The sequence below is a fragment of the Seriola dumerili genome, unplaced genomic scaffold, assembly GCF_002260705.1.
Source record: "Seriola dumerili isolate Sdu_G_001 unplaced genomic scaffold, Sdu_1.0 BDQW01000003.1, whole genome shotgun sequence".
Taxonomy (NCBI): domain Eukaryota; kingdom Metazoa; phylum Chordata; class Actinopteri; order Carangiformes; family Carangidae; genus Seriola; species Seriola dumerili.
In genome coordinates this window covers 18,170,580-18,193,778 of record NW_019174258.1, presented here as the reverse complement: position 1 = coordinate 18,193,778, position 23,199 = coordinate 18,170,580, and the positions used below count along the sequence as shown (strand labels likewise).

General features: G+C 40.6%; 1 protein-coding gene across 1 annotated transcript in view; it reads left to right on the top strand.

Annotated features, from left to right (window-relative positions):
* LOC111221332 (ADAMTS-like protein 3) overlaps positions 1-21,277 on the top strand; it is a 229,564-nt gene extending 208,287 nt beyond the window's left edge. Inside the window, exons 8-15 of the mRNA XM_022744695.1 lie at positions 3,000-3,074; positions 8,190-8,347; positions 12,106-12,217; positions 12,347-12,485; positions 13,648-13,698; positions 17,131-17,335; positions 17,772-17,919; positions 21,189-21,277. Coding sequence (XP_022600416.1) covers positions 3,000-3,074; positions 8,190-8,347; positions 12,106-12,217; positions 12,347-12,485; positions 13,648-13,698; positions 17,131-17,335; positions 17,772-17,919; positions 21,189-21,277 — 977 coding nt within the window. The remainder of the gene's footprint in view (positions 1-2,999; positions 3,075-8,189; positions 8,348-12,105; positions 12,218-12,346; positions 12,486-13,647; positions 13,699-17,130; positions 17,336-17,771; positions 17,920-21,188) is intronic.
* Positions 21,278-23,199: the final 1,922 nt, after the last annotated feature.

The following is a 23,199-nucleotide window of genomic DNA, read 5'->3' as shown; positions in this document are numbered from 1 at the left end:
TTTTTTACATGAATTTACCATTTTTAAACTGTTATGAGTTGCAGCTCTTATTAAATAAAATAATGACAGTTTCTCTCAGTTTTTAAATAAAATAAACCACTCTTTTTATAATGAATACACCGTTCCTTCTGCTTCCAAGGGCGCTAAGTTTGAGCTCAGCCTGCTAGCAGCCCGTCTTTCTCACACCTCGCAGTAATAGTCCTTACATGAGAAATACCATGACACAAAAAACACGGAATGAACCACAATAAATGACCGTTCATAAGTGTCAACACAAGATACCACATGTTAATAATTTGTTTGCATGTTTTACCAGTTCTGTAGCATCGTGAGCACGTTGTTTTTACTGAGACAGGAGCAGGAAGTCTAGTGTCTTTGATAACAGAAAGTTACAAAATGAGAGTGGTGCTTTTCAAAATAAAAGTACAAAAAGTAAAGTAGCATAACTTACAGACGAAATTAACTGCCATTTACACTGATGACATAATTTTGTTTCTCACTGACCCAACCCAATCTCTAAAAAAGCTACAAGCTCTTCTGAACAGTTATAGTACAATATCCGGCTACAAGTTCAACTATGAAAAAAGCGAGATACTCCCTCTGACTAAAGCTGACTGGAGTGAATTAAGCCAAACAAATTCCTTTAAATGGGCCCCAAAAGGGTTCACATACTTGGTCATCCGGGTGGATAGCGACTTGAAAAATCTGTTTAAACTTAACTACCCTGCACTGATCCAAAAAATACGAAGTGACCTCAGTAGGTGGACAGACCTACCCCTAACCTTGTTTGGCAGAATCAACTGCATAAAGATGAACGTTTTGCCCAAGATAATGTACTTATTTCAGTCGCTCCCTATCCCTCTCCCCAATAGCATCTTTAAAACACTTAATAAAAGCATAAGTACATTTATCTGGAACCATAAAGTACCTAGAGTGAGTTTGGAGAAATTATCATGGGATTATGGGATGGGTGGCCTCCGACTCCCCAATTTCAAATTTTACTATTGGGCAGCACAGATGAGATTTCTCCTACCCTTGTTTGAACGGGACTCTGCCCCCTCTTGGACACAAATTGAACTACATGACTTTGAAGAAGCGATGAGAAGCCACTTTGTTTATAAATGGAACCCAAAAAGTATCATTTGTAAAACTAAAAACCCACTTACCATTCACTTGGTTAGATCATGGTTTGAGGTTCATAAAATTATTGGAGTGAAGATTGACTTGTCGCCCAAAACACCTCTGTGGGAAAACAAACTCATACCAATGTTCTCTGATAACAAAATCTTTAAGCTATGGCACGACAAGGGGATAGTATACTTTGAACAATGCTACAATAATAAAACCTTAATGTCCTTTGAACAGCTAAAAGCAAAATATGACTTATCCAACAAACACTTTTTCTGTCATTTACAACTGAGAACATTCCTGAAAAAAAGGTTGGGGGAACAAATGATACTGCCTAACCTGACAAAAGTGGAGGAAATATTTTACAATAATGAAGGTCCAAAGCAATTCATTAGCAGGATGTATGTAACCATGCGGGAGAAATGTCCAAAACAAAACATACATCGATCAAGAGAGAGGTGGGAAGCTGACCTGGGTATAATACATGAGGACATATGGTCTAACTTATGTCAGAAAAGCTTATTTGCTACCGTGAATGCCAGATATAAACTTGTCAACTACAACTTTCTTGATCAACTTTATCTAACCCCCCAAAAATTACACCAGTACAAACCTACAATTTCAGATCTCTGTTTTAGATGTGGTACTGCTGTAGGAACCATGTTACATTGCTCATGGCAATGTACGAAAGTTACTTCATTCTGGCATCATATATGTGACACACTGACGCAAATCATGCATATACCAATTCCATTAGATCCAGGGCTATGTCTTCTAGGAAATTTAACAAACATGAAACTGAGTCAGAGTTCAAGGAAATTTATTGACGTAGCTCTCGCTGTTTCCAGAAAATGTATTGTGTTAACCTGGAAGTCGGATTCCATCCTCTCTATATCAAAATGGATTTCAGACATGATGATTTGTTTTCCGTTAGAGAAGATCACTTATGTCATGAGGAACAAATATGATGACTTTTTAAAGGTCTGGCAGCCTTTCATTGAATATATAGAGACATTACCAATACCAGCTGTGGACTCATTGTAAACCTTGAACTGGTTTGACTGTAAACCAACACTAATGCCCAGGTACAATGGTTGAGAGATCTTGGTGACAATGTGTCACAATGTAACATATGTATCTTTTTTTCTTCTTTTAAGTTATATTTTTCTTCTTTTAAGTTATAATTATTATTTTTGTTTGTTTACTTATTTATTTTATTAATTTGTTTGTCTCCATTATTTATTTATCATGTCTTTTAGTTACTGTTGTTATTATTTGCCTCATTACATATTGAGTTTTTAGTGGGAATGAGTTGTATTGTTCTTGCATAATTGAAAACTGCAAAATAAAGTATTCCAAAAAAGAGTTGTTTGTGGACAAATTTCAGCCCAGTGTTCACACCCTTCCAGTTACCTGGTTGTTTTGCTGATGAACGCAGCACAGTGTTCTACAGCTGAGTAAAACTGTGAAACCAAAACCACCACCTGAATGATTCCAAAGGCTTCATGGAGCTAAAGGGACCTGCTGATGGGTTCTATGGATTATATGGGTTAATCATTATAAGCAGCCTATTCACATTTGATCTGTTGTTTATTTGTTGTCCATTGTTTATATGTTTATTTATATACTGTAGCTCAAAGTGACTCTGTAGTGGACAGTGACTTTCTCTTTGTCTGTTGTTTATGTTATTTTGTCTGTTTTAACGTCAGTTTATATGATTGTTTTATTGAAATCATGTGATGAGCTCACCAAGGCAAGTTCTCCTTCTGTCTCACATCAATCAATCCTCCACTCAGTTTTATGGGATTTTCCTTTCATTTTCAACCCTCTGTATTTTGTATTGTATGTTGAAACCTCGTGTCTTCCTGCAGCTCTGAAGACAGTGCTGGAAGTGCCGTTGGGAAGCCGCTTTCTCAGACTCAATGCCAAAGGACCTGATGTGATAGGTGAGCACAGAGAATCTTATTCTGTTATATGTTTATCAGAGTCTGTGCTTGTCAGACTTGAGCACTTTTTGATTCACAGTATTCAGACACTGATATACCTGTGCGTACATTTAGATACATGAATAAGAAAACCTCAGGTCAGATAATACTATTAAAAAGAGAGCTGCAAGAATGCGCTTCCGAAGTAAGATGTAGTTTATTTTCCTCTGTTGGTCTTTGGATTGAATGTAGAGAATGATTGTTACTGTCTGATGAATCAGGGTGTTTGTTTTTATGGAGGTGTGTCTTTATGTATTTGTGATATATGGTTATCGTTTTGTGTCAAATTTTACAAAAATAGTGAAGACGAAAGAGGGAGATTCATAATTATTTTGGAAGATAGCAATTATCTCACAGTGGGTAAATGGTTTTGATGCTGGCATTTTAATACTAGATAACAGACTGAGAAATATGGGAATAAAATGCAAATTGTGTGATGAAGATGCTCTCACACACATATTTGTGTACATCAGGACAGAGAGTGTGGACTTGTTCTCTCCATTGAAAAATATGTTGCATCCATCATAAATTTCACAGATCTTACTGCTGAGTTTGCTGCCAAGTAAGTGACTTTCATGTAATTCATTCCATTTAGCCTACAGTGAGTCCATCTCATTTGAGCTCCAACAGAATTTCTTATAGTGCTGCCAGCATGACGGTCAGAAAAGTTTCTAAAAGTCATTTCTTTGGTTTATGAAAGTGTTGAAATGAAATTATTCAGTGAATCTCAGCTACAGCTGTAAGGATCTGCTGGAGACTGGCAGAGTGAGACTGATGGACAATGTACAGCAACATCAGTGATCAATAAACAGCACATCAGCGCTGGCCACATCAGTCATGCAAATTTTGACTTTTGAGATCAATTCTATATCTATTTTAAAAAAGTTTCCCATTCTGCCAGAGCTCTGGCTGTAGCTCAGCTGGTAGAGCGGAGCAGCCATGATTTGATCAGGTGGTAGAGATCTGGCCAAAGGTTTGGACCCAGCCCCAAACTGAAACCTACCCAAACCCCATGTGCATAAATAGATTTTTAAAACAGAGACACCACATTCACATAGACCTGCATTGATGTACATATGTGTATGGGAAAAATAAGTCACCTTGAACAGAATGAATGTAAAGTCATATTAAACTCCGGTGCAGTTTGTTTGTCGTGTGAAGTCAAAGTGTACCAACTGCAGGACTGTGTGGTAGCAGAAACGCGACTTTTAGCTTGAATTCAAAAGCTTAACTATTATTAAATCAACATGTCAATTGGAAATGTTATGTTATGTCAGGATGTCTCATCCTGTTTCACTATTGCCAAGTGCTTCCTCTTTGAAGGAACTGTTGGGTTTCTCTCTTTAATAAAGTAAGGTCTCGATCTTACCCTGTAATGTGCCATGAGGTAATGTATATTATGATTTGGCGCTATACAAATAAATTGAATTGAACTGAATTATACAAGGTCAAACTGCAGTCTTAACCTATAATGTTCTTTATCATCTACTTCTCTGAGAGCCCTTCTTACCACCAAAGTGAAATAGATTCCTGTACAATGTCATGTGGATGAGTTGTCTCTCAGTCTGTGTTTATTTCCCTTTGTACTGAGACAGTGTCAACATGAAATGAACCATAACTAAATGGCATCTATGTATATTTTTTACTTTGGCATTTGCCAAATGAACTGAACTACTGGTGTGACAGTAACCTTAGCGTATTGAGGAATTATAGTAATTCATTATGTGATATAGTCATGTAGATTATGGATTGGAATATGGGTTAAGGAAGAACATAAAACTTAGACTTAAAACCCTCCATATTCCTACAAACTGAACCCTGTATTTACAAGCTGAGAGCATTTTATTTGTTTGTCAGTTGGGTTTTCCTGACCTGTTTTATTGTCAGTTGAAAGGATTGCAATAGCCCACGATGAACCCAGATGAACCCAGCACATGTCCACAAGTAACCCTGCTAATATACTCAATTTGGAACTTGAGTATATTCGCAGGGTTACTTGATTATATTAGTACCCCAAAGAGCTGCAGGATTTATCTTTATTTGAGTGTTTACATCTGATCACTGCAGTATAGCAGTTTTAGCCCCATTTAGAAATAGTCTGTCATTTTCGGGGATCAAAGGTAATTTGACAAATTAAGACTAACTTTAATAGTCAAGGTGTTTACTATTTAGTCTAAAATCCTTGATTGGATGAAGTTTATGACATAATGTAAATCAGCTGACACTTGCTATACTGGTGATGGAACCTATGTCTGGTTTTCAGCATGTGAAACACCTTCTTAGCTGGACGGAGATCAAGTGCCTGAGTCTGTTGCTAAACAACATTGTACTGCTTGTCATAACAAACTCCTGGGATGCTTTTTAGTTGTGCTGTTGCGAGCTTGCATAGAAGAAAACAATGGGAGGCAGAAATCTGAGTTTATATTATTATTAAGTCCTGTGCCCCAATAAACCACACAACTACTGCTGTTTATTAAGCACTGGAACAGAACACAACACAAACACTTTCTGAAGTTCCTTTCAGAAATGTGTTTCTTTCCACTGGACTCAGAGTGCTACTAAAGTACTCCATTGTTAGTCAGGTGGTGGAGTAGGTTGGCAACAGCGGCACAGTCCCGGACAAAGCAGTGACAGTATGATGCCAAGCCCAGGAAGCTTTGCAGCTCGCTGATGTTGTCAGAGGTTGGCCAGTCCCAGCCACAAAAGCTGGGTTGGTGGCTACATCACTAGCGCTGACCACATGACCCAGGAACCTTGTCACCCTTGTCAGTAGGAATCAGCTTTAGCCCAGCACAGAGGATTGGTTAGACAGAGCTCCATCTAAGTCATTAGTGTGCACCAGCAGGTCGTCAAGGTACACAATGACTCTGGGTTACGTTCGCCAGCACATCAGCTGCTCGAACATAGTTGGTGCTTTGCAGAGCCTGAATGGTATGATACAGAACTGCCACAACCCCTGTCTAATGGTGGAGGCGGTCTTGGGTCTTGCATCAGAGGCCAGCTCCACCTGACAGTTGCTGCTGTGCAGGTCAAACCAACAGGACTCTGAAATCCAGTCGAGGACATCATTGATTCGAGGTAGCAGGTAAGAGTCCTTTTCAGTAAGGGCATTAAGGCATTGGTAGACCACACAGAACCACCACTTCTTCCTCCAACTGGACTGAAGCACCATGGTCTCTTTGCTTAGGGTGATGGTTGCTCTTGGCATGTTAACACAGGTTCCCTAGCGGGTCAGCAGGTCCAGGCCGATGATGCATGGGTCCCGAATGTTACATAGCCACAACTTGTGCCCAAGCTCATTGTCTCCAGCCTGGACTTGCATCAGCTTCTTCCCCCTCATGTCAGCCTTTTCTCTCGTGACCTTCATCAGCTGGGTGTTGGGCAGTGACCATGATTGGGATGATGCTAGATCACACCAGGGACCCAGCATTGTTGACCATTAAGCTGGCAGGTCAGAGCCAGTCCTTTGATATGACCTGCACGGCCAACCCAGTGTGCATTGGCCATGGAGGGGGGCTGGAGAGTAGAGTGCTAGTTCCCTCCCTGGACTACTCCACTGTTGCTTCCCTCCAAGTGAGTGGCTCTGACTTTTGGCAATGGTGCTGGGTAGTTGAAGGCTATGCAACCAGGCTTGACACATCGGTAACAGCAACTTACCAGCCAGGATGGATGTTGCCTGGATGATGAAGGCCATTACTGTGATGGATGGCTGCATGGAGAGCACCAAATGGGCCCATTCAGCTTCACGGAGAGCCTCACTGAGGGATTGAGGCATGGGGAGGCAAACATGCTGGTGCAGCTGTTCCAGTGTGAGCCCCTGCAGGAAAGCGTGCAGGGCCAGCTCCTCTTGGGCGGCTGCAGGGAACCGCAGGTAACCATGTTGGGCACATCTGTGGTGAAAGTGCCCATGCTCTCTACTTCTTGGTAGTGGCAGCTGGCTAGCTGCTTCTTGCTCTGGACAGCAAAGGGTCGCTGCAACTTGGACAAGACCTGGAGGTCCCGCTGCTCTGTTGGGATTTAGTCAAAGAGCACCTACAATGCTTTGAAGCACCTTGAATGGCCTCTGTGTATGATAATGTGCTAGGCAAGGAAAGGCAAATATATTTGCCTTTCCTTGCCTTTTCTCTCCAGGGCCAGGTGGCAAATTTACTGTGTGCAGATAAAGTTTCAATTACTACATTTGTTGGTGATAATTAAATGTAAATACACTAATTACATATCAAAGATCAACTTTATATCTATCTAAAAAAGTGTTCTTGGTGTTCATTCCCATGGCAACATTGGTGATGTTACATATTGCAGGATCCTGAGCCTTCTGCTTTCCAAAACTGTTAAAAAACACAATTTCTCAGAAATGAAATTGGAATGATTAAAACTAATGGCCTTCACATAAACCCAACATGTACAGTAGTTAAATTATCAAGGAGATGTTTTTCTTGCTGTGGGCATCTGATATTTCCATGGATGGATGAGGTACTAATGGAATCAATTGAAAATTCATTTGCATGAATATACTGATGCCAATAGGTATCACAGATTCAAGATACATCAAAATAAATTTCATTCCCAGGGTGGCCCTACTTTTAGAGAAATGGAAAAGGAGTAGAGCTGCTGCTCCTGCCCATTAAAACTAGTCAGTTGTGGTGGTATGGGCATCTGACAGGATACATCTCCTGGACTAGTGAGCCTGCTGCCACCAAAATACAGACTTCAAGAAGCGGCGTAAGAGGGATGAATTGGATAAACAAACATAGTGATATTTTGCTGCACATTTACAATATTTGCCAAACATTTCTTTTTATGTGGTTTTACAGTACTTTGTTCAAATGATTTCCCTCAGTAGTCCTGAACGCACTCTTGTCTTTCAGGTTTACCTGGACTTTATACCTATTTGTGAAATGAACAGCTGGCAGTGCTGTATTCTTGGAACTATAAAATCCTGAGGAGCAACGATGTGGCTGCCAACATATTTGTTCTGTTTTTCATATGACTTTATATGTGAAGTTAAAATATGGAGTTAATATTGAAAGTTAGTGTACATTGAAAAATGTCCTTCTTGCTCTGTCTCTCCCTCAGCCATCGAAGCCATCTCTCTTCAGGGAAGGAAGGAGGAGATGAGTCTGGTGGCTACAGGCTCCTATGTAATAGGAAACACCTCCCTGGACTTTCAAAGGGGGACAGACAGGCAGACACTCAGGACACATGGCCCACTCAACGCTGATTACATTATCAAGGTGAAACAAGATAACAAGCCTAGGATTATAGCATAAAAGCCTTAGGAGTTTTGGCTTCTGATACATATTTTATTATAGATACAAGAGATACTTAATAGATAAATCAAGCTGTTGCATAATATTTATCAATGCAGATGGTTTTTAATGAGATTGTGAGGTTGATGCAAGCTGCACTGTAAGTGTTACTGCTGGAGAGGCCTGCTAAATCTAAATAGAAATAAATCTTTAAATCCTAGTGGTGTTGTTTCTCTGTATGTTGTAGTCGTAGCAAAGACAAACACTTAAGCTTAACAGAGCCTTGACACAGTCAGCCATCTTGCAAAGATAAAAGCATTTTGCAATGACTTCAGCATTGTGACTAATAATACTGTCACAGTTCTATATGTCACCACACTATTTCTAAGTCTGGGGATTCTCTAGATTTTATTCTTATCAACAAATCCCATGAGCAGTCCCAAACCAATAATGAATGGATCCTACTGTGTATATAAGCCTGACATATCATACTTATTCCTGTGTGCCATATAGGGCTCCTTTGTTGTCCAAACTGTTTAAAACACATTAATGAGCCACACTGTTGCACTGAGTGAAATGGTTGGTCATTACCATGAACACAAACTGTTCCTTGTTTTGAATCAGTCCCACAGACACAGTCCTGTTGCCAGAAATACTCACTAGAGCAGCAAAGCTACTGCTGAAAATAGTCCCCTACAAATGCTCTATTCTCTTTCGTTGGAGTTGTGACTACAGTATCCAGCTGTTTTTGGGGAATTACTGAGCCTTTTCGATAAATAGTTCAGTATTTTGGAATGTATGAATGATTATTTTCTTCTCAACTCTTTCTTGGTGAACAAAATGTCGGGTGCAGTGACTGTGTGTAGCTTCCTGGAGACTTGTGGCCACAGTTAGGTAGCCAGGTTTGGTGCCTTACCAAAATTTGTTCAATGGGCTTTGGGACATTTTTTATAGGAGGACAGTCTCTAAGACAAAACTAAAATAACACCAACCTCATCCTTTAACATGGAATCAATGTCATTGTGTTCTAACATTCGGCCTAACTAATACAGTTACTGTATTTTATTCCCATCTGACACTTTTTACTCTAAAAACAGAAGTGGCCTCTACAGTTTGTTATACTGTCAGCAAGTGTGTATTAGTGTTGACATTGGTAATTAGATGTAATTGATACAGTGTGAGGAGTGTTGTCTAAATCCTTGATTTCCTGCAGTGTGATCTGGTTTGTAGATCAAAAACATTTGTCCAGTTTATGTTGGACCCAAAGCACTGACTCCCAGTATCCAGAGTCTGTCTTTGACAGCTTCACGATTCTCTAGTGGTGATTATACATTGGGTATATGTGGGTACAACCGAGACAGATCATATATTGTCTGTGCACAACCTTTACAGCTGACAATCATGTAACAGCTGCCACCAGGATTTGGGACTTACTGATGTAACAGCAGTTTCTGGTTCTGTCTTGTGTGCTGGAGGGAAGAAATGTAAAGCTGTAAGTCTTGATGCTGCTGTAGTGTTGGACCAGAACTGTTATACTTATAACTTTTACTCTTTAGTTTCCTCTGATCAAAGTTATTGTTGCTCAGACACAAACACACAGTGTGTAACTTCTGCCTCTAGGGGTCTCTAAAACAAAAATAATAATAAAAGACAGCACCTGGTGACATTGTGAAATAGTGTGGCATCATGGGAGTTGTTGTCTTCACCACCATTACCATCAGTTTCTCCTGGTTTGGATTCCTTCAGTGTCAGTGGTTCAGGAGGTTTTGACCTGGAGCTGAATTATCAACAGAGGTGTCCTCCTCTTCACAACAAACAGACCAGGGGATTAAAACCAGTAAAACACTGAATAGAATTTCAGTTAAAAAGTTAAAGTTAAAAATCAGTGATTCACCGATGGTCTTTGGCAGACACAGGACAGGAAGTCTCCAGCAGCTGGGAGCTGAGCTGTCTAACATTTACTCAGCTTTTTTTCTCTGATGACTTAAGATCCAATATATAGTTGAAAACCACCAAGGTATAAAAAGTGTAAGTCAATTATGGGCTTCAGCCAGACAACCACAACACTGAAACATTCGCTGGGTTATGACACAGGCGACAAAATGACACATACTGTTACCATGATTAAAATCACAGATTTCTCTGGTTTGAGAATTGATGGAAACATTTGAGATAATGTAAGAACACAACTCAACAACACAGAACATTAGTGTAGTTGTTTTTAGACATTTTAATGTGGAAAAGTTACCTGTTTAATTTATGTAAGTACACTTGATTTGGTGGTAAACATGGCTGATGCATATCAGGCACATTCAGGAGCTCTAGTGGTTGATAAGCCTAAATCCTGCAGAGCTGTGAAGTTGTGGTGAATGACTTCTAGGTCAATTACATCATCAAAAGAAACCTGACTACCTGAGGCAGCTTCCTCCCCTATGAGGGAAGAAGCTCAAACTCTTTCATTTGCTATAAAACTTAGTTCTTTTTCTTTTTCTTAGTTCTTCTTTCAGGGTGATGTTGACCACAACTTAACATTGATTCTCAGGTCATTTCTGTCTTGTAACCTCTTGAGGTTTGTAATCACCACCAGAGAAGAGTGAACCTGTAGAAGACAGACTGAGCGGATAATGGGACTCAGCACTGGTTCCAACACAAACTTAAAAAATTCTTTCAAAATCCTGTCATCTTGATGAGGGACGTGCAGGAAATCCACAGCACGTGATTTTTCCAAATAATTAAATAGGCTCATAAAATGAATAATTACAATAAACAAAGACCTATGAGATTCAGTCCATCCTAAAGTAGGCCAGCAGACAAAATGTTATCATCACTGATTGGAGAGAGAGAGAGAGAGAGAGAGAGATGTGTTTGGAGTCTCAGGTTTATCCTAACTGCAGCAGCTGCCTGTCAGCTGAGCCTCCTCCTCTGGAGACTGACGTATAGCTTCTGCCTCTTGTATCAACCTGAAAACTTAAAACTCCACCAACACTACAAACCATCCTGCAGTGGGATCACACCAGTAGCACGCATCAACGTGGTGAGAACCACACCCACCTTTGAACTGGGCCTTGTTTTTGATGTCAACTACACACCTGTGATGTTTTGGGACTGTATCTTCCAGGTTGTGACACTATTGCAGACAGAATTTGTCCACAGACACACAGGCAGGACACACACACAATAACCATAGAAAATGAGCTGATGGTGACAAAGACGTAGACAAACTGTTCATTTCGCATAACCATGTACCTGCTGTGCAGAGGGAGGGGGCTGTCTGTAGGTGGTCACTGATGAAGGTCTATGAGCAAACCCTACAACAATACAGTAGGATGATGGTTATTCAGTTAGAAGCCTACAAGCAAAACTGTGTTACTGTTTCCATTAGCCTGCACAGAGAGCGAGAGAGTGGGCTAACATTAGCTGGCTAACATATTACACTGGCTAACCAGCTATTGAGGCAATAAAACAACATTAAAGCTGCTGTGGTGTGGTGGGACTGTTCTTTTTAGTTCAGAATATATTCATGTATTTTTTAAAAAGGGCACTTTCTCTCTAGGGGGCCAAACAGCAGGTGCTCAAGCATCCTCTTAGCTCCATCTATTCACTTGCATGTTCTTGATTCTATCTGTGGGATCCTCTATGTTACTGAGCTCAACTATGTTCTAATTTCCCCTGCTTGCCTCTGCACTCCAATCTCCTCTCCCCTACCCTAACCTATTTAACATAATGCTGTACATGTTGTCCAGATGAAGTACGGAGGCCTTAAGGACACAGTCGTCCAGTTTCTGTTCTACCAGCCAGTCAGGTACCAGTGGAGAGAGACTGACTTCTTCCCCTGCTCTGTTACCTGTGGAGGAGGTGAGCTGATCATCAGTCAGCTCATAGTAACTGTAAACAGGCCTCTGCATGTTTGAATAATGATTCAACGTTGTTTAGATTATTTTGATCCTCAGCTGTTGTATATCTGTGTCTATTTCCCTCCCCCAGGCTATCAGCTCAACTCTGCAGAATGCACAGACATCCGATCCAACCAGATCCTGCCTGAGCACCACTGTAACAGCTACCCTGAGAACACAAAACCCACACCCAAGCTCAAGGAGTGCAACATGGACCCCTGCAAAGAGGGGTAGAGATCATTATATCATTATAAATTATTTTAGTCAGTGATGTCACAAAAACCAACATTTAACCACTCCATCCACTCTGTAAATTAGGATGTTGGGGAGCTGGAGTCTGCCGTTCCCAGTGCTAGAGGTGGGACAACCCCCTGGAGTTAAGACTTTAGAAAAACCATGACTTTTTGTCGAGAGCTAACATCAATCAGTTCATCCTCTGATGATTCATACAGTAAAAAGTAAAGGCTAACTCTGGAAATGACGAGGTTTTGCAGTGCTGCACTTCACTCAGTGCTTTCTCTTGTTCTGGTTGCTAGACAGTGTTCATGAAATAGTTAACCAGGCAAAACAAAAAGAAACAGGGAAACAGATTTGGCAAAAAATAAGGGATTTTATTCACAATGAAAAAAAATTGACAGTGGAACACTTGGAAACTAAAACTGCACTAAACCAAGATAACCCAAATTAACAGCAACCACAAAATAGGATGAGTATCACTATCAGTTTCAATCAACACCGTAGCTCCGAGGAGCTGACATAGGGAGAACAGACACACAGCTTGTAATGGCCCACTCTGGTGCTGGCCAGGCCTCCTCACTCCACCTCTGTGCTCCAGCTCCTGATTGGGGAGCAAGGACAGCTGTGCTGTGTCACCTGCTGGAGAAAAGGGCAGAGCACAGGGCAGACCAGCACACACACACATAACATAACACTACGGCATGTAGCGCACAGGCATAAAAACTCCACCGCTCTGTACTTTATTAGCTGTAAGTCAGATGATTTACATTTAAACAGATGTTGCAACAGTCATACAGCACATACAGTAAACCATAAAGCATTTAAGAAGCCTGCACATAAGCATGAGAGTGACCAGCAAACATTTGACATTACATACATTTAGTCTTAAATGAAAAGTTCAACATGTGTTGATTGTGTTGTAGCAGAGGTTCAATCCTTTTTGTGCCACAGGTTTGTTGCCATTGCTGCTGGATGTGATTAGGTAGGACTCAAGCCAAATAATTACAATTTGTATACCTGCCAGAAAAAAAGCAAACAATTAAAAACTCATTAGCGGAAACAGTCTGAGTGGGATTACACTTATCATATACTGTATGCTCTGCTGTCTTGACATCACAGTCTCATACACTTACAGTTTTTGTATGTCTCCTGTAGTGATGGATTCAAAGAAGTGATGCCATATGATCACTTCCAACCTCTGCCTCGGTGAGTAACAGTGCTTCACTGCTGTCTGTGGTTTGTGGTGTTGGCTGGGATCTAACACAGGAAGTGAGCGGGCAACAACATAACATTCAGACATTTGTGATTGTGACTATTGGTTGGAATAAACTTATTGATGTAGAAGTAACAGTAAGAAGTATATAAATAAGAGGAGATTAAACTTCCCTGTGACAGAGCGCTGCTGTAAATCCACACAGGATTTTTGGAAGAATTCATGTACATGAAGAAGTGGCATGGCAGCTTTCCAAAGTTTCACATCATACATCTGAGTAGAGAAAACCGACGAGCCTGCAGACAAAAGAGTTTCATTTGATTTTTGTTTTGTTGTTACTGTAAGGTTTTTCCTGATTATACAATTTATATTATGAATCATACAAAACTTCCAGAGAAATAACTCAGAGCACAACATACACATCCAAAGTCAAACTACAATACACCTCTCATCACCTAGTCTCCCCCTCTCATCACCTATTCTCACCCTCTCATCACCCAGTCTCACCCTCTCATGATCCAGGCTCACCCTCTCATCACCTAGTCTCGCCCTTTCATCACCCAGTCTCACCCTCTCACCACCTAGTCTTATAAACCGCCTGTACAAAAAGCCGACAGGCAGTCAGTAACCAGCTGGTGAACAGTGGATGGGCAGGTTCTCCAAAGGAAATATTTTAATAATAATATAATTTAATAATATATTTTCCGCAGAAGTTGGCAGAAATAAAATCAGTGAAAATGAATGAAAATGGACTTCAATAGACAATCATGACGCTGCTCGGTGAGTAAATTGAATTTGTAACCGTTTAGTTCTCCACCTCAAGAAGCTGCTCGTAGATAAATCAAAGTTCTTTGTTTGCTACTTGTTTCGGTTCTTAATTGGCCAAAAAAAAAATGAATACAATACGAAATAAAAAATCAAAGATAGTCTGGCCTGTTAAAAAAACAACAGGCCCGATCCTGCTCTTCTGAAAATATTCGACTACCTTCACATGGTGAAAAATTCATCTTCCTTTCATTTTGTTATAAACACAGTTACTCTGTTCTGTTCCACAGCATCTGTCTGCCAAACTGAAGCATTACTCATCAATCAACAGGCCTCAGACCTTCTCAGTCTTGTTTCAACTCCCCGATGGGGAGATGAGCCATCCAGCTCTGTATAGGAATGTTTTCAATTCTTCCTCCTGAAAGTCTTTGGTTGTGTTGTCTTCAGCTGTGTGAGCTCAGCTCCTGGCTCAGTGGACATGTTGGGAGTGATTGGATGTGACTGCCTCACTGTCACAGGCAGAGAACAATAATAAGCATCATTTCCTTTAGATCTGCCGGGCTGTAATGCTGCAGCACATACTGTTTACCTGCACATGTCTAGACGGTGCGAGTGGGACAGATGCTGAGGGAGTCCACTGATGTGTGTAAATCAGGAGGTGCAAGGCTTTTCCCTAGAATGCCCTGTTGACTTTAATCTCTGCTGATATGCCAAATAACTATAGTGTTGCTGCTGCTAACTGGTTTGTCAGCTGATAGTGCTACTATATATATATATATATATATATAGTAAACACTATCGTATAGTAGCACATTATTATTTGGTTTATGGTTTTAGTAGCTTAAAAATTGAGGTAATGGCCTCATTTGAACTAAACCAAAGTCACCAGTGTGACATCATCTTAACCACCATGCATTTTAAAATCATTCAGTGAGAGACATCCCACTGATGATTTCACCTAAATCCGCATGTTGATCCATTATCATGAACATTAAATGAATCAAAGATGAAAACATGAATTCATCTGCTTAAAACCTACTGACACTGAAGTTCTTCACACATTTGCTTCTAGAATATCCACAAAGTAAAAATGATATTCATATACAGCAACTACTATTTCAATCCACAAAGCAAGGAAATGTTTGTTAAATGTATCATAACTCTTCCTGAGTTTTAAACTCCCTTTTAAAGGCTCCTCCTATCAACCTGATAGGAGTACATCAAAGTGTAAAACATGATATTCCCTGTCCCGCTATGATTAAAACTGGCATTTAGATGTGATCAGGCAGGAATTCTTATTAAACATATAAAGCTTGGGGCAGTTTTGACAATACTAATATAGCAACTTCCTCTAAAAAGGTGGATCATCGAAGTTCGCAATGGGCAGGTTCTCCAAAGGAAAACTCAAAAGCTTTGCAATTTAGAATTATGAGAGCATTAATATTAGACTGACCAAATATAATGTTGTTCCTATCAATTCTCTAGGAGGAGTTCATTTAAGTATGACACCTGGAAATGGGGAAAAATGCACCAAAATTGTACACTGAATTCAAAATGGCCTCCGGTTGTCACAACTGTAAGGGTTGTCAGGGTTTGAGGGGTAAAGCTGGACCCAAATGCAGCCAACACATGGGAGACGGAGCAGACAGGTTTATTAAACTAACACAAGCACAGGGAACCACAGGGGATGACAACAGGTAACATGAACAGGTAACATGAAAAGACAGAAGACAAACCAGACTTGAACAGCTTGAGGGGAAACCATGGATGAACAGATCGAGGAAAATCCAGAAATCAACAGGCATGAACAGGCTAAGGATAAACCCTGAGACAACAAAGACAACAGACAAACCGACCCAGACAAAGGTGAGCACAAAGACTATATAGACAAGGAGGCAAGGGTGATTGCACACAGGTGAAACACATTAGGGCGGGGCAGACAATCACCACACAGAAACAGGACCAAGACAGGAAGCAAAAACACTGACACACAAGGAAACCAATTACAAAATAAAACAGGAAGAGCGAAAAATCCACACAAAACTAACAAAAGGTGTCTGCCATAGCAAACCATGACACCGGTTGGGTTTAGGATATGGTTCCATGGGGCTTTTTTGTAGATCTCCATGTTTTACATATGCGTAACAATATTCATACATCTAGGTGAAACAAGTTAATTTTTCATGGCGAATCATCAAAACTTGCCATGCCACCACAGGCAGACTGTTCAATGAAAAGTCAAAAGCTTTGCAATTTAGCATTGCGAAGGTCTTAAGATGAGACTAACCAAATATAATGTTGATCTGATTTATTTTCTAGGAGGACTGTAGGGACTGTTGTGTGTGAAAATCCAGGAGATCAGCAGTTTAAGAAACACTCAGAATAGCGTCTGACACCAACAGTCACTGAGATCCCATCTTTCCTCATTCTCCTGACCTGTATCTGTGTGATTTTATGCGCTGCTGCCACATGATTGGCTGACTGGTTAATTTCATGATCAGGTGTTCCTAATAAAGTGCTCAGAATATGTGGTGTTTAAGAAAAAGAGCAGGACACATTATGACGATGGATGTCTGTACTGTTATCAAAAAATATTATGTGCATCATTCAATGACCTGAGAGAATGTGAAGTGAGCTTGGTCCCCACTCTTTGTGTGCAGCTGGGAGCAGGGTCCCTGGACCCGGTGCTCTGTGTCCTGTGGTGGTGGCTGGCAGGATCGCAGCATGCTGTGTGTAGAGGAGGACACTCATGGACAGTTCTCCCAGGTAGAGGAGTGGAAGTGCACCCACTCCCCTCGACCTGTCACCCGACAGATTTGCAACGCCTTCGCCTGCCCCCAGTGGGTGGCAATGGAATGGTCTCAGGTCAGTAAGTATCAGTTAATAACATCTACTCTAGTGAGCTCATCTGAACTCATCTATTTTACTTTTATTTTTCTATTGTTCCAATATCATCTGACTGATCACTTGTCAATTATCAAACAGAAATAACAAACATCTGGTTTTGGATTCCATTTTATTTTATATCCTGAACATCATTAATAAATCATTTAACTGAAAAAAAAAAAAAAAGCTGATTAACTTAGTGGGGCTTGGGACCCCCCACAGGAACAATATGATTAACAGGAGAGGAAAGCAGAAAACACAAAGTGGATTTAGTTGTAAGTCCAGTTCAACAAGAATTGCTCAGTCAAGATTGGGAACACTGATCCATCAATAATGAAAATGGTTGCAACCCAAATCGCACTTGTAAAGTGTATAATACTGTATGTAAGCTGTGTGTGTTTCCACCCCATCGCAGTGCACAGTGACATGCGGTCGCGGCCTGCGTTACCGCGTGGTTCTGTGCATCGACCATCGTGGGCAGCACATCGGAGGCTGTGAAGCATCAGTCAAACCTCACGTTAAAGAAGACTGTCTAGTCCCTGTTGCCTGCCATAAGCCCAGAGGTACGACACTAATAACCGATGGAGAGCTGTGTGCATATTGTAAGCCATAATGGATGTTACAAGCTCCCAGATATTTCATAGGTTCTTTTTTGTGATATTCTCCTATTGAATAAAGGAATGAATTTATTAGGATCAAGGGGCTAATACAGCACATAAGGTATAAATATACAGTTGATACAATGAAAGTTTGTTCACCTCACTATTTCACCATACTCATGCACTTTTATCAATTCCAGTATTGTGTATGTGGTATATGGTTTATGGCTGTTGAATTTTTCCAATACTCCAGTAAAGTAACTTGGCATCGCAAGATCAATTTGAAATAGAAGCCTGTTAACATATGTATCATCTACACTACAAATAACATATAGAATGTGTTAATATATTGTGTACTCTAAGTATATGATATATGGTAGAACGAACCGCACTGCAGTTGTGAGTCAGAGCGTTTTGCCAGTTTTGCTTTGATTATTAGCTGTGGTTGTGTGTGTGCTATCCTTAATGCAGTCACCATCCTCACTTTAAAAACAACAGGTTTCATTCGCATCAGCTTCCATCATGTGGCTTCCATTTATGATCTGTCTTGCAACATAAACTCATTAAGCTGCTCGATTCTTTAATTAATTCTCTCACAAAGAAGCTCAAAGCATTCACATGCTTTACTGCATTAACTTAATTATGGCTCTTTTCCTTAATAATAATGCTCAGTGTATAAGACTCAAGCCAAACTCTGTTTGCTGTGATCCAAGTGTGTGCACTCTCTTTCTCTCTGTGAATGTTCTCATTCGTCCAGGTCATAGTTATCTCTCTCTCGAATTAAATCGAAGGCAACTGGACTTGTATTTGTCTGTGGAAGACGTTTCGCCTCTTATCCAAGCGGCTTCATCAGTTCATCATGTATTGGTCTCTCTAGTCCGCACTAGTCTGACTAGAGACTAGTGCGGACTAGAGAGACCAATACATGATGAACTGATGAAGCCGCTTGGATAAGAGGCGAAACTCTCTTTCTCACACACTTTACTTTACTCTAAACATTAATGAGACACAGAACTAGCTTTGATTCCACTCTCACAAAAAGAAGAAAAGAGACAACACTGACATTGAAATTGTGGCTTTGTAAATGCACATTTGACACACTTTCTTATTAGATTTATCACTATCAATGAATAGCTTAAAGGACCAATATGTCACATTTGAGAGTATTTTTGAATATTTTAAACAGATTTTGAATCAATTTTGTATTTGTAAGGCAAAAAAGCATTTGTGGATCTCAATTTCTACACTTGTGGATTTCCATTTTACACACGCAGAGTTTTGAAACAAACCTTCTGCCAGTCTGAACCTGTTGGGTCTGAGCTCTACCTCATGAGCTGGACACCAAATATGTTAGATTTCGGTTTTCTATCAATTTATTGGCTATCATAAATTAAGAAAATATTAATATTAAAAATATTAATATTAAATAACTTTAAAATTAATTAAAGTCCTCGGGGCACCAGCCTAAACTAATAGGCAAAATAGCAAATATGGTTTTAGTCTCAATTTATTACCATTAATCTGGAACTCTGATTAACAATTAGCTTACTAACTATAACCAAATTACCATATCAACAGTAAGTTAAAGTTGAAGGATTGGAATTCTACCAAGTAGAGGTTGGCAACATTCACGCTTATGCAACATTAAACACACCAGTAGTTGTACTTAAAGGCATTTATTTACAATGAGCAGAGTAAAACACAATGTCTAATCTAGTATATACAGGTGTGTGTATGTGTGTGTGCAAGGGTATGTGTGTGTGTCTGTGGGGACACAAACAAAGGCAAGATGGCCGGTTCAAAGTGATCACTGTGACCACATGACCTGAACAAAGAAGACTACACAAGATGGCGGTAAACAAAGAAACTACTCAAAATGGCCGCTGAGACCACCTGGTGTGTGTGAGAGGGAAGGTGTGAGTTTCTTTGTTAGCCTAGCTCATGTAATCTAAAGGTACCAGGTTAGAGGGAGGAGGTTAGCTTCATGCAGGTTCTAGAACTGAGACATACTACTATGTGTGTGAACATACGAGTACCCGATTAACTGTATGACTGACCACAACCTAAGCCAACATTACATCAACAAGACATCAATCAACATGTACATTAACAAAGTTAAGACTTCTGCTGCTTAGCTATGCTGTGCTGTGCTATGCTGCGCTGTGAAAGGTTAGGCCCAGTCAGTTAACTTTACCCAGTCCTTGGAACAAACAAAGAGGTCCTTTCCAGTGTTGTTGTAAAGTCCAGTGAGTTGGGAGGCTTCCTGGTGGAGTAAAATCCTGTCTGGCTGTGGTGCTTTGCTGTTATCTCCTTTGTTCTCCTCACAGAGTTAGCTGTTCCATGCTAACTCTGCTATGACTCCTGTTGCTTAGAAAATCAGCTGACCTTGTGTCGTAGCTGCTGATTCTGAAGAGAATTTGGTTCACTCAGTTAATCCGAAGCAGGTCGCTGCTGTTGAGGAGAAGAGTGTTTGCAGGCTGCTGGTAGCGGGCCGGCGAGGGAGCTGGTTTCTCAGGTAGCAGAGCTGACCTGGGCTGGGGCCTTGTTGCCCTTTGAAGAGTCGAGAGGAGAGAGCAGGAGCTAGACAAGAAGCCAAGAAGAGAAGAGAGTCAAGAGATCTGGTTTCGTTTGGTGACACCATTGGGGGTCACATGTCACACGCTGACCCACATGGGCTGGCCAGTAAGGTCTGTGGGGGGAAGGGTCGTCCCCAGGTGTCAGCAGTGAGGAATTGTGGAGTGTGAGTTCCTTTGTCCAGTGGAGCAAAGAAACATCTGGTCTCTTGAATGATGAGTCCCAACAGAACCAAAATCCATTTGTATCACTCCGGCCACTTTCTTAAAACACATGATCAACTGCTGATGACACCATTTCTGCTTTTCAAAGTAAGAACACACAGTCTTCTATGTGTTGTTTTTTTTCCCAAAATAATTTGTGACAAGCACCGTGCCCTACGTTAACGGTTATAAGATATGAACAGAACAGTGACAGAACCTGGTTATGGTCTTTGATAGTATGGCTGTTGGTGTTAACATTTGTTTTGTTAAATGATGTATTGCAATTTTATTGTTCATTGTTCATTGTTAATATGTTGTTTATTTACTTTCTTACTTTAAGGTGCTTGATGTATCTCGGCCTGAATTGCCGGTGGGATCAGGGCCTGAATTGGCAATATTGAATACTGACCCCCTCGGATGAATGGTTGTGAAACTCCTTTTTTGTCTCTCTGTTAGAATCTCTGCCAGTGGAAGCCAAGGTGCCCTGGTTAAAACAAGCCCATAAACTGGAGGAACACCATACTGCTACAGAGGACCCCACGTGAGTACATGCACACGTACATTTAGACACATACACAGTTCAATGCTCCCTCAACATGTTTCTATGTATATACAACTCAGATTTTCTAAATAATGTCATTTATGTATTATTTAAAAATGTAAGTAAAAAACTTTTAAGAACGAGCTTTCTCTTGCTTGAAACAAGATTTGGTTGGTTTGGAATTTGGCTGTCGAGATGTCCAGGTGCCACAAGTCTTAAAACAAGATCTAATTACTGTTGGGTCTGAGCTCTGCCTCACGAACAGGACACCATAAATGTTGGGTCTGTAGACACCAGGGCGCCATATGTTGGACCTTCGGTTGTCTATCAATTCATTGGCTATCATACGTTAAGAAAATATTAATATTAGAAGGATTAGAATTCTACTGAGTAGAGGATGGCAATATTCAGCCTTGTGCAACATTAAACACACCAGTAGTTATACTTAAAGACATTTTCTTTTTTACAATAGAACAGAGTAAAACACAATGTCTAATCTAGTATATACAGGTGTATGCGTGTATGTGTGCGTGTGTGGTGTATGGGGTTGTGTCTGTGGGGACATGTAGTCTAAAGGTACCAGGTTAGAGGGAGATGGTTAGCTGCATGCAGGCTCTAGAACTGAGATGTACTCCAGGTATCTGTGTGAACATACAACTACCCAATTAACTGTGTGACTAACCACAACCTAATCAAACATAACAAAACATTAACCAACATTTACATAAACAAAGGTTAAGACTTCTGCTGCTTAGGTGTGCTAGATGAGGTTAGGCCCGGTCAGTTAACGTTACTCAGTCCTTGGAACAAAAAGTAAAAGGTCCTTTCCAGTGTTGTTGTAAAGTCCAGTGAGTTGGGTAGCTTCCTGGTGGAGTAAAGTCCTGTCTGGCTGTGTGGCTTCCGCTTTATTCTCCTTTATTCTTCTCACAGAGTTAGCTGTTCCACGCTAACTCTGCTGTTGCTCCTGTTGCTTGGAAAATCAGCTGGCTGACCTTGTGTTGTAGCTGCTGATTCTGAAGAGAACTTGGTTCACTCTCAGTTAATCCTAAGCAGGTCACTGCTGTTGAGGAGAAGAGTGTTGCAGTCTGCTGTGAGCAGGCTGGCAAGAGAGCTTTTTTTCCAGGTAGCAGGGCTGACCTGGGCTGGGGCCTTGTTGCTCCTTAAAGAGCCGAGAGGAGAGAGGAGCTGCTCTCCTGAGAAAGCCAAAAAGAGAAGAGGGGAGAAGAGAGAGGAGAGATCTGGTTTTGTTTGGTGACACCCTGACCAACATTGACTGGTCAGTGAGGTCCCTGGGGGAGGGTCGTCCCCAGGTGTGAACAGTGAGGAACTGTGGGGAAGTGAGTTCTATTGTCTGTAGAACAAAGAGATTTGGTCTCCAGAACCTTGGATGTACTAGAGTCCTAACATTACTTAAACTAGGATTAGTATTATATTTCTAGATAACAAAACTTCCCACAGCGTTACCTCTACAGAGCCTTGCCATGTCTTTAGCTATGGTAGATCAATCAGTTGATCAAACACTCAAATATCTCATCACGAATTTTGTGAATTTCCACAAAATTTTATAAAGATATTCATGGTTCCCTGAGGATGACTGGCATCAACACTGGTGATCCCTTGGCTTTCCCTCTATTGCCACGATAAGGTTGATGTTTTTGGTTCTGAGTGAAATGTTTTGCCAACTATAGGATGGATTGCCCTGAAATATGAAATATGGTAGAAATATTCATGATCCCCAGCGGATGAATGTCTATTACTTTTCCTATTGCACCAGTAGCTGGATAAGTTTTCAGTTATCTCAACATCTACTGGATAGATTGGGATGAAACTTGGTTCAGACATTCATGTTCCCCTCAGGATAAATTGTAATAACTGGTGATACTCTGACATTTCACCTAGTGCTATCATCAGATCAACATCTCTATC